The sequence below is a fragment of the Coturnix japonica genome, chromosome 2, assembly GCF_054131305.1.
Source record: "Coturnix japonica strain WE chromosome 2, WE-NBRP24, whole genome shotgun sequence".
In the NCBI taxonomy this organism is placed as follows: domain Eukaryota; kingdom Metazoa; phylum Chordata; class Aves; order Galliformes; family Phasianidae; genus Coturnix; species Coturnix japonica.
Window position 1 is genome coordinate 29,620,443 of NC_140664.1, and position 17,575 is coordinate 29,638,017.

Here is a 17,575-nt window from a genome sequence, read left to right on the forward strand (position 1 = left end):
CGTGTGTGCGTGGTGCCGAGTGCTTTCCCTGCGGTTAACCAGGCGTCAGAACAGCCTACACGTCGCTTGCTGCTCTGCTTCGTCACGTGTTGTGATGCAGAACCACTCACGTTACCCAGTGCAGGCTCGCTCTTTTTCTGTTTTTTTTTTTTCCCTTTTATACTTTTGCGTAGCATTACTCCTATGGAAAACCTCCCATCTGTGACCATGGTTAATAGGTAGCAATCATCATAGGTAGTATTAAATCTATTATTTTCAAGGGTAATAGCAACTACAACTTAGCAGAGTTTGCTAGGTATTATTTTTTCCATTACACAATAGCATTGCTTTCTAATGCAGTATCTGACTTTGTCTTCAGCCAGTTACACACTTTTGCTGTTCCTTTGACTGTTTGTTTGCATTTTACTTCTGCCCAGCAATTCAGGAGATGTCCCAAGGACTGCACAGGCTTAATGCATACATACAAATGAGGCAAAGCAAAAGAAGTTGGCGGATGCCTACAGAAAAAAAAAAACAACTGAGAACATGACTTGATTTCCAGACAGCTGCACTGTAAAATTTAACTGTGTGTTTAAACATGATATAGCATTTACAGTCACTTTCAAGTGATGTTGCTGTATAAGGTTCTTTCTTCATCCATGAGATTATTCTAACGTGAAGAATTGAACTTTCTATTGTCTTCTAATAAATCTCTTTGCTTATATTTTGCTTATATATATATATATATATATATATATTATTTTTTAACCTATTGCGATAAAGTGAGGTTATATGATTTTAAATGGGTATGGCAACTTCCAAAAAGTTATTTAGAAACATAGAATCACAGAATCATAGAATCACCAAGGTTGGAAAAGACCTAAAAGATCATCCAGTCCAACCATTCACCTATTACCAATAGCTCCCACTAAACCATGTCCCTCAACATGTTGGATGTGAATTATATAGGGCACTGAAGACCTGTTTTAAACAGTACTGAATTCTAAACTTGCACCCACTGCTCCAGTTTTATTTCTCTTGACCTCTTTCCCCAGCAATTTGCTGAACATGGGTCCTGCCCTCATAGTGTTTCACTGATGTCTCTTTTGTTCCTCTTGTTCTGCAAAGAACCGGAAGTATTTCTCTAGTGACAAATGTGTGTTGATGCAAATGTCTTCTTTCAGAGCATGCTTCATATTTTTGCAGTCCCTAAAGGGGGATTGTTCTTAGGAGAGTTTTGTTCTTTACTTTGGAAACACATTTTGGTTTTGCCAAGAGTGTCAAGGGGGAAATATTTCTGTAGCTGATTTCATTAAGGAAGTTCAAGTCAAGTATGGACGCGGACAAAGAAAGCTTTTGGGATAGTCCCACCAACCTTGACTGCCCACTGTAGGATTGGAGGGTTTGAAACCCAAGGAGGAAGAGGTGAGGCCCATCACAAGTACTTCTGAGCCTGCTGTGGGTACCCAGAGAGAGCGCAGAAGAGCTTGGGCTGGGGGGAACTGAAGGGCAGAAAGGCAGGAAGATTTCCTGAGTTTAAACATAGCAGAAGACTTGGAGCTGTTGCTTTTCACTTCTTTTTCACTGATTTAGGAATTTCTGTTAAACTAAAGTGATTTCATAAAGGTTTGCTTTCAGAATCTAGAAGGAGTTTCAAACTAAGCTTCGGGCTTTCCCGCTGATATATTTACCAGAAAATGTTTGTGAAGGGTCTTTTTTCTCCTCTTAACTCTGCGTATTAACATAGAAAAGTAAACACTAGAAAAATACCCAATTGAAAATATTAATATGTATTTCAGTATATTGCTACTCATGCAATTATTAACATACCCACAATTTAAAGTATAAATTACATCACTGAAATGGTACATAATTTCATGTATCTATTCTTTGTAGAATCTCTCTCAGGGGCACTTTTATTTAATTCTTTTTTACTCTCTAGGCTAAACTGTTAATTGAGCAGAGCTAATAATTATACAACAAATACTTGTGGAGTTTATTCCTTTATACTTAGATAAAGCATACTTGATCCTTGGTAGCTGTATGCATAAGGATGAGTCCCGTTTCCAATGGATGCTCCCCCTTCATGTTACATGGATGCTGTTGAATCTCTGCTCTGTGCTACCTTGCTCAGGGAAAACATGGTAATGTTTCCCTGTGGTTTACAACAGTGATGGAGCTGTTGCAGCACAGCCGTGTAATGTGGCAGCAGTGGAAAAATCTGGCAGCAGTGGTTAGTTGTGGGGTAATGCTGCTGGTCCCCATGGGGCCTGAGAACTCTGCAGCTCTTTTTCTGACCACTAGCATTCAGAAATCATTCATCTGTGCAGAAATAATAAGCACTCTGTGCTTCTGATCTGTTTTTAGGCCCCTTAGTGAACCTAAAAAAGGGGGGAGAAGTGGAAAAAGGAAAAACAAACTTTACATTTTTGCACCACCACCTGACTCCAGAAGCTGGAAATGTTAATAAAATCAAAAATACAAACCTCTGATTAAATACGTGTTGCCAGCACTAGAAATTCATGCACTGGTTGTTCTTTTCCAGCCTTCCTGCAACAAGTTCTTTTTCCTAGTTAGCTGTATCACTGTATCAATTGGCATTTTGAGTTCTTCCCTTGGCAGGACAGTGCTGCTGACCACCTTTGCATGCACTATTCCTGACTGACTGAGGGGCTTTGTAGTCCAGTCAAAACTGGGTAATTTTCTGCACTGCTGGGTATTATCAGTAGTTGCAGTTCATAGCATCAACATCAGTTACTGATAGACCTGCTTTTATGTGGCTGAGGCCGTGGTTTCCTATACAGTGCCGCTTAAATACATGTATTGTGATCTGCAGCCTGAGTGTGTAGCCTGTCCTAAGCTCTCTGGCCACTAAACTTCTTAGGCAGTTAAGTTACAGGTTTGATTATAAAGTCTGTCATTTGGAAGCACCTGCGATTTATGATGCTTTTTGTTTTGCTTAAAAAAATGCTGTGTGGAGCACAGTGTATGTTGTCACCAGTGGATGGGTAAGTGATGTCAATGCAGCATTTTCTTATTTTCTCCATTAGTTTTTCTTGTAGCAAGCAAAGTATTTATTGATCCCTTGGGGTTGGGCTGTATGTGGGCTAAGGAAAAAGGAAATAGGGAAATCAAATGGTTTAGAGGGGCAGCTGAAAATAGAACAGAAGTGGTCAGGGATCCAGGGGTCAAAATGGGGAAGTGAGAATCAGAGGGGAAAGTGGCTGGTTTAGAGAGACAGGCCATGATGCTTGGTGGGTCCTTGCTCTGAGCTGGTGCTGCAGTTTCTGTATTAACTACCACTGAAGTCATTAGAACATTTTGCTTTGTATAAAGCCTTGCGCGGCGCATAAAAGAGTATAATTGTTTTTATGGAGATGTTGTTAAAATATATAGATACATTGTTTGGGATTGATCTGAACACTGTGGTTGTAACAGTGGCAAAAAATATTCAATGAGTCTTTTGTATTGAACAATAGTTGATAAAAGTCTCCTTTGTAAATCTATGAAGCCAGGCTGTGCCATGTGGCAAACATGCCCTCATGCTGCTGTTGTGCCACATCTGCAGTCCCTGTATCACAGTGCATGCAGGATAATCCTTTGCTCCCTGGTAGTCAAGATGCTATCAATGGCTGCAGCAGTGAGGGAATGAAAGCAGGGAGATGGTATCCGTATCCACTATAGTATTTTGCAGTGTGAAACCAGGGATCACTTTATGATACCAGGAACAGATGGGAAACAAGTATCACTGCTGACTTTATTAAAAGCTCAGCCCTATTTTTGGAACCTTTTAGAATCTGTTTACAATTTTTAGAATGTGTTTTGAGAACTGTATCGTCATGTGGTGCCAACTTTGCTATATTGTTATGTGTGGAGGACTGTTCAACTTTTTTTCCTTACCCCCAATCTCTGCCTTTTGCCAAAAGAAAAAGGCACACTTCTATCCTCAGTGCAAACCAGAAGCAGAGATCCTGATCAGTTAATTGCCAGAGAAAGGAAATATGTTTATTTCTAGTATTTATTTCTATCTGAGTGTTGTAATCTTAATGATTTTAAATTATGCAAGTCTTAATAGCGCCTCTTCACAAAGCTTGGTTCCTCGTTATTCACAATGGTGTCATATTGTGTATGAACAGAGAGAGTGGTGAGGTGCTGGCACAGGCTGCCCAGAGAAGCTGTGGATGCCCCATCCCTGGAGGTGTTCAAGGCCAGGTTGGGTGGGGCCCTGGGCAGCCTGGTCTAGTGATATATCTGGAGGTTGGTGGTCCTGCCTGTGGTGGGGGGGGGGGGGGGTTTGAACTTGATAATCCTTTTCACCAAGTGTGAGTTTGCAGGGACATGTTGATCCATCTGCACATGGAACTTTCCTTAACTCCTACGAGTCTTTATTTATTCGGCCTCTTGGTCAATGACTTAAGATTGTAGAATGGCTATAAAAAACTTATTATTGTACTTTCCATGGGATTTCATGATTATTAAAATAATATATTTCATAATATTAAAAATCAATCATTGATTGCTCTAGATTTTAGCGTAGGCCTTTAATATAATTACTTGAAAAACAAAAGAAAGTTGTTCTGTGTAGAGAATGAGAAAGAAAAACTCGCATTTCTTTAACTTAAGATGTACATAGAATATAGATTTAGCATAGTGCTGTTGTTACTTTTATTATTTAATCTCTTAAATGTTGATATCACTCCTAGAATGGAAAAAAATAATATGGTCCATTGCCTGCTAGGAATTATAAGCCCTCTTTACTTGAAAATTGTGTGTATGAATGTCCCTTACATTTGGAGTAGGGTCTTATCTGTGATACTGTGTATTACGTATTGTGATGTGTAACATTATACTCCAGAAACCTGAAATTCTTGCTTGTAATTTTCAAGTGCAGCACCTGAAGTTGTCGGTACTTCTAATAGCATACTGGTAAAGTGGTGTGAAAACAACACGATAGTAAAATGTGAGCATAAGCCCAGGAACAGAATCCAGACCACTATTAAACTGTATTCAAACAGCTGATTGCAGGCTTGGGTTCTTCCTTCTAAATACAGTGATCATAGAAAGTTGTGCAGCTGTGAGCTCTGCATACACTGTGATATTAGTTCTTAACACGCCTTGTTCCTGGCTGATACTCACTGCATCTCTGTAAGGAGTCCTTGTCAATGCCCTGAGTTCTGTTTGTAGTTTAGAATGTTCGGCAGAGAAAAACCAGAAAGGATTTACTTTGTGTCTTCAGACTTCACAACTGAGAAGCAAATGTGATGGTTATATTTCTGTTGAATCATGATGGGAGAACTTTCGATCTCATATTCAGTACTGTTACACTGTTACTTTCATATGTAGTCTTGATTTTTCTGTGTTCTCTTTCTGTCCCTTGATTAGTACTTCTCTGTCATTTAATGCAAAGTTTTCTCTATTGCAGAAAAAGCAGCAGCAGCTAATGAAGATGAAGTGCAAAAAGCAGATGTATCATCTACGGGTCAGAGTGTCATCGACAAGGATGCACTTGGACCAATGATGCTTGAGGTGAAGAGCACAAAATTCTTTTATTTAAGCCAGTTCTGCACCCCCTTGGATGAAGAGCAGTGTAAATGAAATGAAATAATGCAGTTGGAGGCTGCTGTATAGGAATGGTCAAGCAATACAAACCATTCTGACTATTTAGGATTATGGGACTGATGAGCAGCAACGTACTTCTGCTGGGTTCAGTACTGAAATTCTCCTTAACTCAGGGTGGGAAGAGAAAGAGATGATTCAGTACCTTTATTAAACAGTCTCGGGGTTGGTATGTGTGTGTTTTATTCATGCTGAACCATGACAAATTTGGGAGAGCTGCTGTACCTGAACATTGACTTACAGATACAGTAGAACTCACATGAATAATGCTTCCTTTAAAATTGCATGTCATTGCTGTACAGTTTTCATGATTTATTATCCCAGCATTTCCAGCTTTACTCTTTTCCCTCTGGAGCAGTAAAGTAATCTAGGAGAGCTTTACAGGATATGTATTTCAGTTCATTTAGTAAAGATTTCTGCCTGATTCTAGCTGTTATTTTCATAATCCAAAAGGGTGCATGATTAAAACCTGGCTTCTAAATGCAGTATTGGTAATGTTGTGTAGGTACACTGTCTGGGATCCTTGTGTCGTATGTTGCTGTCCTTTGGTGCTTTATCTGCATAAGCTCACTTGCAAATTGTTTATTCCTGATCTGACTTGGGGCTTTATCTGTAAGAAGAATAAGCACTACTTCAGATAAAATAAAACACGAGTCCTGAATCTCACTAGAGGAAAAAACGTTGGCTGAAGTATAATTATTCTGTCATTTTGAAATGTTGCAATAGCAGGGTGCATGTTTTATTGCTTTTAAGTATTTGTAGTATCTTTCCCAATTTGTTTGAGGAAAATACAGTTTTCTGTATCATTTAAGAAATAAAGGCTCCAAAATCATCCTACTAAATATAAGGAAGATTAGACAGGTCAAAGCGAAAACGTTCCGCTTTGAAAAGCTGGAACCATTGAATAATTAATTTCATATTTATTATACACACTTACTGAATTGAATGTTGTTACTTTTGCTATCATAGTTAAACATTCCTCTCTTACATCGCCATGTTAAATTTTATCTTTAAGTTCCATTAATGTAATTGTGAGGACCTGTTTTAGTCTCAGGGAAAATAAGGATAAAATGATATTTCCTAGCTTGTCTGAGATGATTGGTTACTGCATCAGACATCACACAGAAAATCACCCTTCTGTTCATTTATTCCATTTATTTTTCCTTCACAGTAAAGCCATTGCATATTAACAATGAAAGATTGTGGAACTAAACTAATAAACTGTGTTCCTCTGGTAATAAGAAACTTAAAAGGACTGAAAGTTGTTACACATTTGCTGTGAAAAGACTACAGATAGTTTTTGGGGGTTTTTATCTCTTTAAGGAAATGCAATTAAGTGATTTCATCTTTACAAAACTCCTTTATACAACCTCTTGAAAAATCTACTCTTCCTCCATTGCCATATAGTCATAAAAATGGCAGCACTGATGAACGCTTTCTGACTTGATTTGGTTTAGAAACATAATTGTCTGTTTTATTAAATAATAAAACTGAAGAATCCTCCAACTAGCTGAAGAAAGTGAGTAAAATTCATCACACAGCTGCCTCTGAGGAATATTTTAACATATTTCTTGGTTAAAGCAGAAAAGTAGATATGGAAAGTGTGTAAAAAATAGTCAAGAGAGAGCTGGCAAGAGCTCAAAAAGAACACAAATTTATTCTCTGTTCCAGTATATCATCTCAAATAATATCTGTTCTTGTTTTCTCTTCCAGCATATTGCCCATTATTTGTTCCCCCACTGTACCAATAGCTCTAAAGAAAAGTGTGCTGGTCTTCGATATTGTTCTTGTTGGTTATTGTGGTAGAATACAGAATTAAGAAATCACTGCAAAAATAGAAGCTTCCGAAATATTTAAGTGGCTTGGTGCACTACTTTGCTCAAAAGCCTACTGCTTACCTAAAAAATCCTTTTATCGTGGCTTTACCTCTGAACAGAAAGAAATGGGAGGCTGGCCCATAGGGCGTATTCCCCTGCCCATGCTGCTCAGCAGCAGCTGTGAGGAAGCAGCCCAAAGCACTTCCTTGGCAAAGAAGGTGCTGTAGGAGGAAACAGTAGGGAAAACTGAGGGTTATAATGGGATGCCAGTAACTAATAATCACTTTTTTGCCCTCTCTGCCTTTGAAAGTCTTCTTATGACTGCGATAAACATCTGCTCTGGCTTTGATTTCACAGTCCCTTTGAATTGATGTATGTGTGGACTATGGCCAAGCAGAATGGTTCAGCCAAACCCACACCCTTCTGCCAGCTCTAAAAGACATGTGGTTTCATGGTGGGCCAGTGCAGGGGACTGATGTGGCCAGCATGTAATTTTTCTGTTCCTACACTCCTTTTCAGCCAGCTGAGCTCCCTAGTCCAGCTCTTGATATCCTCAGAAGTGCTGCTGAAGGAGGGGGTTGCTGTGGTGTGGAGGCAACTAAGCCAAAGAGGTTGTTCTTCCCTCAGCTTCAAGCAGCGGTGAAATGCAGTTTAAGATACTAATCTGTAACAGAGACTCTGATAGAAAATAACATGAGAGCCTACATTAATTGAATCTTGTAAATTGTTAGTAGTTAAACCAAGTACTGGTCAGAGGGAAAATAGCATGGATGTTATGAAAACCCATGGAAAGGAAGGAGCTCACTGCAGGAAGTGAATTAGCAGAAGGAACCAAGGACAATCAGAAGCAAAACAGCAACAACAAAAAGCAAAGTTACAGATTTGAATTTCTGACAATTATCTTCATTTAGAAGAAAAGTATCTGCTCCTCACAGAGTGGGTCCAGCTTGAGCAGATAGCATAGGGCCAGTGTCTTTGGGGAAGCAGATTTCACAGCCTTTGAGCAGACACTTCCCATGTCTGAGCACCTTCATGATAATTTATTTTGCTTGTATCTCTGTGAAGATCCCTATGTTGCTGCTTGTTGCTTTTGTGTCTTGCTCTTCCACAGTGAACCCCTGAACAGTGCCTGGCTGTCTTCTCTTTGTCCCTCAGGTGGGGTGGCTGGGGACAGAAATAAGATCATTCCTTGGCTTCCTCTTCTGCACTGTCTGGGTCAGCTTACTAACCCTCAGTATTTTTCAGAGGTATCTGTAGCCTGAGAATATAAGAACTGCCTGTTAACACCAATGTGGAAGTTGTATCAAGTGCAAGTTTGGTCATATCAGTAAATACTACGTGCCTATATGCACTTGCTGTGGCCACTCCTCCTTGTTAGGCTGTTTTGCAGAGGACTGAGTTCAGGTTTAATATGGACACACTCGCTTCAAAATCTGATAAATCACTGTTTACCAGTTTTACAGATTTGCTTCTGTTGCTGAAGATGTGATATAGTGTTTGTGGGTTTGAGATTGAAAAGGCTGATTTCCCTCTACCTTCTAGAGCAGTGAAAAAGTCAGGCAAAGCTATAGGGTAGTTTTGGTAGATGAATGCTTAGATCAAAAGCTTTTTGTGTTCTAAGTTTAAATCCCCCTTATCTGCTCATATGACTAATGGTTAGTGGGACATACCCTAAAATGTTTCTAGCTTGCACAGTCACACTTGCATCTTAAGAAAAAGAAAGTTTGAATGAGAAGATTTTCCTGATACTTAGATTTTTACTTTATCCTTACAGGCAGGAGTGAAGTAATATCTGAGTTAGGTTTCAGATAGCACACAGCAGGTATATGTGAAAGACTCCTTTAGCCAGGTTGTCACTGTCAAAAGAGATAAGAGCAGTAGCCATCAGCACAGTGTAAGAAATGCCTTATTTAGACGCTTCTGCTCAGAAAATGTAAGTCATATAAAATACCGTGGAGCTGAGGTGAAAAGATGAAATTAAACTGGTGTCAAGTAAGAAAAAGAAAACAGTCTTGTGAGCAGGAACTGAAAGTGTGGGATCCTCTTTGCACCACCACAATCTGCTGTCATCTGCAGGGCAGGCTGGGCTCCCTTTTCCTTCCTTTTTAACCCTATGGGTCTCGCCTTTGTGGCTGCTTGGGGCCTACTGCTCTGTAGATACCTTGCTGGAGATGTCAAGGGAGCCCTACTTACTGCCTTGTGTCAGCAAGTCCTGCACAGACTTCCTGAGCTTCAGCACCAGTCTCCCTGTGTTGAAAGAAGAATGAACAGGCTCTAGGTTTGGCAGAACTGGCTTCTAGTACAGGTTTCCTACTTCATAGGCAGGCAGTAAGGTTGCAGCATCTTCTTTTGTTCTATTTTGTTTGACTGGGTTTATGCGTTTGTTTTCATGTGTGGTTTTCATTATAGTGAGAGTTAAGCATCTGTCCTGTGCTTTTAAACTAGTTTGATGGCGTATGTAAATATAGTAATATGAGTATTATAAGTAAGATGAGGTGCTCAGTATGAAACGTACTTTGCTATGATAAGAATGTAAGAACTGGAATGGATTCAGAAAGATCAAGATGTCTTCTGAAGAAACTATTTATTTTTTGTGTATCTTTTGTCAATCTGATCATTTGATGTGGTGTTTCTCTCTCCACCCAACCCCTTCCTCTCTCTCTCTGTCTTTTTGTTTTCCTCTCAGGCCCTGGATGGGTTCTTCTTTGTAGTGAACCCAGAAGGTAACGTTGTGTTTGTTTCGGAGAATGTGACGCAGTACTTAAGGTACAACCAAGAAGAGCTGATGAACACAAGCATATATAGCATCCTGCATGTAGGGGACCACAATGAATTTGTTAAAATCCTGCTGCCCAAATCTTTAGGTATAAATATTTTCCTCTTATCATACCTTTACTTATTTAACTTTGGTTTTGTAAATCAGCATTTTCATAACTTAGTTAATGTCCTTCCACTACTTATGGCTTCATCATATACATTATTTGAACATTATTTTACATACAACGGAGCCCAGGGAGGTGGTGGAGTCTCCTTCTCTGGAGATATTCAAGACCCGCCTGGACGCCTACCTGTGCAACATGGTGTAGGGAGCCTGCTTTGGCAGGGGGGGTTGGACTCGATGATCTCTAGAGGTCCCTTCCAACCCCTATGATTCTGTGATTCTGTGATTATTTCTTCTTAAAGTATCAGCTGTACGAATGATTTATATTTTTCTCAGAGGTGAATCACAAAAAGGCAGTATTTAGCCCTGGTAGCTCTTTATCTAGTCTGTGTATCCTAAAACTGTCCAAATAAAATGGGGGTGTCTTCTGCAAAATCAAAAAATACCTTATGTTAGACTTTTTATTTCACTGATATTTAAGCTTATCTTTCAAAACCAGTTTTTGTTAGTTGCAGCCATTTTTTGCATACAGATTAATATTGGTTGTAACATTGTAATTTTTTGGAGGAGATGCACAGAAAGTCAGTACAGCGCTCCTCATTTACTCACAGCAGCTTAAGAAGTATTATGTCATTCACTTCAGCATTTCATGACTTTGCTTCTAAACCCTCATGGAATTGAAAATGTAGCACTTTTAATGTCTAAACCCCATAAATTACTGTCTTTATTGCATTTTATGACTACAGGGGGGAGTGAAGAGTATTTTAAATATGACCCTGCTATTTCTTTATGCAGTATTACATTAATTTGTTTTGACTGATGTCCAGTACCTGTATTCATGCATGGCAGGATTTTGTTTCTTTTTTTACTTACGTTAAGCTCTGTGTTGAGGTTTAGCAGGTAATTCTCATCCCCTCAATCTTTCCCGTTGTAGCTGAGCCTGTGCGTTTCAATACATTCCTGCTTGCATTACGTCTTGTCTTTATAGAATGCATGTGAGTTTATTTTCCTCCTATTTCTTATCTGGACACTGGTTCTTATATGCTATTTCTGTCTCTTTTGTATCCATAAGTTTTAAACTCAACAGACAGCTCCTACATCCTACCTTTTTTCTTCTGGGCATATAAGCTAGCATATTTTCCCAGTAGAGTTTTCATTCTAGTCTATTACTTTTACATGCTTGAATGGTGAGAATTTTACTCTGCTTTTCTACTGCTGCCATTATCAGTTGTTTGGAAAGGATACGATACCTGTATAACTTAGACAGCAATGTTTATAAAATATGGGAATATTATAATTACCTTATTACGTGCTGGTCTGGGCCCTAGTATTAAAAGTAGATTGTTGTTGTTAAATCAGCTTGTTTCCTGATCTGTTTACAAAGCACCTTGATTAATTTCCTGTGGATAAGCTGCAGAAAGGACTGCTGCCAAGTTTATCTCACTATATGATCTTTGCTTTGCTCAGTGAATGGGGGATCTTGGTCTGGTGACACTCCTAGGCGTAATAGCCATACCTTCAACTGTCGGATGCTTGTAAAACCGCTTGCTGATTCTGAAGAAGGCCATGATAATCAGGAAGCACATCAGAAATATGAAACTATGCAGTGCTTTGCTGTTTCTCAACCAAATTCCTTCAAGGAGGATGGTGAAGGTACTTACCGCTTTCCATTTTATCTTAGTGCTTTCTCTTTCCATGCTACCTGAGATAGTTATGGGATAGCAGTTTTGGTGCAGTCAGTAAACCAGCCTCCTCTGAATCATGAGAAATAGAAAAGTTGTACATTTTCCCTTTTTCACTTAACTATGTAAGTTTACTTTTGTCTTGGATTATGAGTGTATACCGTAACGTGTACCCAATTTGTTCAGCTTAAGTTGCGAGGAGCTCTGTTTACATGAGTAAGGTATCCTGGTTTTATACCTCTGTAGTTGTAAGAAGAATGTCTCTGACTGGGAGGAAGTTTAAATTGGCAATTTTTTGAGTTCTCAGAATGCAGAGTCTGGTGTGGTTCATCATTTCCGTTACCTTACTTTCCTTATTACTTCAGCAGGTACATTCCCTTACACTGTATTTTAAGCATTCAGATAAGTAAAAATGGTTTATCTTGAAGCTGTTACCTCATGGACAGCAAGCATTTGGAGAATATTTAAGAAAAGTGTTGAAGAAATGTGTTCTCTGTGTATGCTTATCCTCCAAGCGGCTGAGCTACTAGAGGTAGCATAAGCATGTGCCAATAACTGTGGGCCATGGTGCAGCCCTTGAATAATCTTTTCTTACTTTAAAAGAAAATGAGCACACACTCCTGTGGTGTTTAATATCCTTGGAGATAATGAAGACGTAAAGCCACTGAGTATCTTTGCATTGCTGTGCAGTACTGCTCTTCGTTGAAAAATAATCAAACAGCATGTTGAAAGTACTTCTGAATTCGTTCTGGAAATGAAACCTTCCTTATTTATACAAATAGCTATAGTAACTTTTTTTTTTTTTTTTTCTTTAAGATTTGCAGTCTTGCTTGATTTGTGTTGCAAGAAGAGCTCCAATGAAGGAAAGGCCACTTCTTCCTTCGTCAGAGAGCTTTACTACCCGCCAGGATCTACAGGGTACTGTGAAAGAGAAGTTCTTTTATATATCTTGGGTTGGTTGGTTGGTTTGTTTCTTTAAAGGAGAAATTGCTGTTATAAATGTTTTATCTAATCTCAGGCAAAATAACTTCACTGGATACTAGTAGCATGCGAGCAGCTATGAAACCTGGCTGGGAAGATTTGGTGAGAAGATGTATTCAGAGGTTCCATTCGCAGCATGAGGGAGAAATATCTTTTGCCAAAAGGCACCACCAGGAAGGTTAGTTTTCATATTTTTAGCACTTTCCAAGTTTAAGCTGTTTGCCACTTATATCTATTAATTGTGTTCTCTTTGTTATGTCTGCATGGAACAGTCAAGCTTCTGGCAGTCACTTTTTCTTATTTTAACTGTGCCACCTTGGAGGTGGCTTTGTATCATGAAACTGCTACAGTTATTGTAGAACGCAAGCCCTTTACATGTTGTCTTCCCATTCACTACACGGTGTGCTTCAGAATCTCAGCTTACACGACGAGTTCATTGACCTGCATTCCATTTCACTGCAAAAATGAATAAAATAAATAAATAAATAAATGGACTGTCACATTTCCTGTGAGAAATGCTCACTGTGGATTATCAAAGATGCAGCACTCATACTGTCGGGAGCCCTACATTGTTGTATTGTATCTAGCTGATAAGCATTATAGGATTCACCACAAGCACTTCTACTCAGTCAAGATTATGGAAGTAAACTGTAGGAGAGTAATATATTGTGACAGGCTCCCCATGAGGTTTCTGCTGTAGTCACTGGGTGGGAATTATTATATTATTTATTTCATAAATTTCTGTCACTGCTAATTCTAACATCACATCTCTAAACAAAAAATCCCTTTGTAAACCACGGGAAAATACTCTCAAAAACAGTGGAAAATAACTGGAACATTTCCAGTGAAAGGGGCATCAGTCTTTGGCTCATGCTTGTAGAACAGGATTTTCAGGTGGCCTGTAACAAATGATTGCCATGGTCATTAAACAACGGGTATGCTGTGTTGGAAACCGAAATGTAATTGGAATCTCAAATTATTCCACTGAATACATACACAAGCACGTTTATTCCTTTAATCATGCAGTTTTAGTTAAGTATTCTTTAATAAGTTGTGCTTTCATGAAATCTTCACGTTCAAAATTTGTTGTCTCAAAAATAGAGTGGTATTTTATATTACAGCTTTTGGAGTGTATATACACAAATTTACACTGTGAATTCAGGCAGAGCTGAATGAGGTAGTGTGCAATTGAAGCTGTAGTAAGTAAGGATTTAGAGAGTAGTTTCAGGTATGGATCCATCTGTAAAGATGTGATTTAGGTGTTTCTGTTGTGGCATCCAGCCATGTCTTACTGCAGTCCTCTTCAAAGGATTCCAGACTGGATTAACACCTCTTAAACTCAGTGTTGAGGTTTGAGTGCCTCCTCTCTCAGTTCTGTGCAAACTGATAAAAAACATACATTTGGGAGTTTAAACTGCATCATTTTGCGGGAGAGGCTTAGGACAGTCATATAAACTGTAGTCTGTTGAAATGAGGGGATTCTTCTTATGGAAGTGAAGAGAGTAAGTGGTAAGAGGAGGTGAAAAAACTCTAGAATTGTTTTGCTGCAAAAGATCTAGCAGTAGAGATGAATAATGGCTAAAATGTTTACTTCCCCTGTCCTGTGGTATAGAAAAGGCATATTTTGGGCCAGAGCATCTTTCCATTTGACAGAGGAACTCCTTGCTTTTTTTGTTGGTTTGTTGGGGTTGTTTTTTTTTTGACTCTTAATTTTTTATTATGGTTTGGGAATAGAGGCAAATAACGTAGCAGTCTTCTACATGTAATTCAGTGTTACAGTGGGAAAAAAAAATCAACATTAGCTCAATAAACAAGAGGAAAACACAAACCTTTTGAATTAACTCTCAGTAAAAAGGGCAAAATATATGGCAAGTTTTTATTGGCCACAGTCAGAAAAATAGCATTTCCTCAAGAGGAATACGGAAACATTCTTGTTTGCTTAAAGAATTAGCTTGGAAAATGATTTAAGTAGAGATTTCACTTGTATCCTGTTGGCATTGAGTATTGGAATTTCCTGATGTGGTATATGCTAAAGTTAAGAGCTTCGGACCTTCTGGTGCCCAAAGGTTAAACTGAAACAATGACATACCTAACAGTGAAATTTTGCTCTGTATTGTTTCACAGTTGTAGGTTTTTGTTTTTCTTTACATTTTTACTCTGAAAACCCCCTCTGGTTGTTTAAATTGTGCTTCCTGTTTTCTCACTGCCTAAATAATACTTTGAAACCTTGCAGAACAATATATAACAGTGGAAGGACAGGGAAGAAAAGCAATCACAATGCATCCTGCAAGTCTGAAAACCTGGTAGCTCTGTAGCGAAGGGTATTTAATAAAGCCATGCTTGGAAAACTGTCATTTCATTGTTATAGGAAGAATAACAAAGCATCAACAACAACAACAGCAATAACAAAAAAGGAATGAAATGAAGATCAGATAATAATTATAATTTAAAAAAAAAAAAAAAAAAAAGACAGAAAATGTGTCTGTATGAAAAAAATAGGAAATTAAAGTTTTTGTAGTGCTTTACTCCCCCTTTTTCCCTGATCAACTATATGAGCATTCTGACTTAGAATTAGTATTTCCATCCTGCCATACCTGCGATCCTAATGTAACGGAGCCTTTGAACTTTGGAAATGATGAGGCTTGTTTCACTGATGGCAAAGTGCTAACAGTAGAATCCATTAAAATTTGCTTTTTCCTAACATGATTTCCCATTTTAATTAAAGAAATGTCACAGAGGGTTACAGGAGTTAAAGAATTTAATTTGGTGAAGTTCAGATTTACACTGAAACCTTAAGGGCTGCAGAATACTGAAATGCGGTCCAGTCTAACAGTGGAGGAGGATAACAGACTCGATTCCAGTTTAGGTAACAGTGTTTGTAACTTTGTCACTCACTTTTTTTGTATTATTCCTTTAAAAAGTAGTAATTTATGATTCCAGCTGTTCTTATTTCTAATTGTTCCTATGTAAGAGATTTATGTAGTTTTTAAATTAAAGAATTATTGAGAGTAACTGCTGTAAGATAATTCAAGCAGGCAATAAGGAGGAGAAGGTAGACACTAATGGAAAAAGATGATCTGGAAACTAAAGGCACTTGCATTAATCATCTTGATGTAGGCGATACAGATGAAAAAATGTATGAGCAACAAAGGGAGTTGGAAACACGTTTGATGGAAAGCAATATGGACATCAAGGACTTCTTGACCCACTCCTGAAATAATTTGTATTTCATAATATCTGCCCTATTACTGCTGTCACTCTTCATAAGTTTTCCTTTGATCCCTCTACAGTACGTGGGCTTCTTTATTTTATATGCATTATCACTTGTATTTCTTTTCTAAATTATTCCTCTGTTTTTTGTTTTTTTCTGAAAGACGACATGATGTCTGTGGTATCAGCGTTGATGGATTTAGAACATGAGTGACTAAGCTATCTGTCTCATCATTTCTCATTAATTGCCTCTGTTGTTTTGCTTGCTTGCAGTGCTGAGGCAGGGACTAGCATTTAGTCCTGTTTATCGGTTTTCCTTGTCGGATGGCACTATAGTTTCTGCCCAAACCAAGAGCAAACTCATCCGTTCTCAGACTACTAGTGAACCTCAGCTCGTCATCTCCTTGCATATGCTTCACAGGTAACTCTCCCTTGTTTGTCCCACCCACACTTTGCAGGGGGAGAGGGAAAATACAAAGTTGACAGTGCAAATAGGCTGATGGGTGTTCACCTATGCCTATAACTGATAGCATGAATGCAAAATAGGTTTTTTGAAATTAACTTGCAGTAGGAGAAGACTCTTCCAATATTACAGCAGGAAAAGATTACAAGTATTACAAGGAAAATATTCAGTATTACAAGCCACATGCTGGATTTTCACATAAAGATCTTCCATTAAACAGAAAAAAATGTATTTAATTTCTTCTTATTTCAGTATTTTAATTTCCTGTATTTTGTTTAATAGGGAAACTTTCCAGATGTAAAGTTCTAAAACGTTGGAGGGTTAAATTATGATTTTTAGAACTGTATTCTAGACAAAGTGCATAGTTTAACTCCCTGTCTCTCCTCATTTGTTGTCTTTCCCTTTCTTTGGTGCACAGAGTAGGGGGTTTTACTTCCCAGTTCTGAGAAATGCCACTACTGTCAGTCAAATAAATAGATTATCACGGACCTCAGAAATTCAGCATAAAATCTGAATGGTCATTTTTTGAATGGTCAGAATTTGTTTCAAATCGCAATTGCTGATTTTAATTGCTGTGCTGTTTTTGTGTAACCACAGCATCACTTCTTTTTTGAGAAAAAGAAAATAAATAAGGATTAAAACTGAAATCATTTTATGGAGGCGGTAGATTTTGAAACTAATCGGACCAAAAGCTGTCTGAAATCTGTTTAGCACTTCTCATGCTTTAACAAAATGGGAAGTTTTACCTCTTCTTAGGAATGTTCTTAATGCAGCTAAAAATATATACTAGGAATATCCCATTAACATTTGGTTTTGGAAGTCCAGAGTTAATTCATGTTTTATCAGAATGGTTTTTTTTTTTCTTCCTCATCTACTTACCTGTAGCTCTTCTGTAGCTTCTAGCATTTGGGAACAGGTCTTACTTTTCTGTTTTCAGCTTTAGCGC

General features: G+C 38.3%; 1 protein-coding gene across 1 annotated transcript in view; it reads left to right on the forward strand.

Moving 5' to 3' along the window:
• The window catches only part of NCOA2 (nuclear receptor coactivator 2), a gene marked incomplete at its 5' end in the record, with an annotated part of 73,997 nt that overhangs the window by 18,419 nt on the left and 38,003 nt on the right, over window positions 1-17,575 (forward strand). The window contains 6 exon segments of the mRNA NM_001323218.1: window positions 5,402-5,505; window positions 10,099-10,276; window positions 11,761-11,946; window positions 12,792-12,893; window positions 12,994-13,134; window positions 16,440-16,587. Of these exon segments, the coding sequence (NP_001310147.1) occupies window positions 5,402-5,505; window positions 10,099-10,276; window positions 11,761-11,946; window positions 12,792-12,893; window positions 12,994-13,134; window positions 16,440-16,587 (859 nt within the window).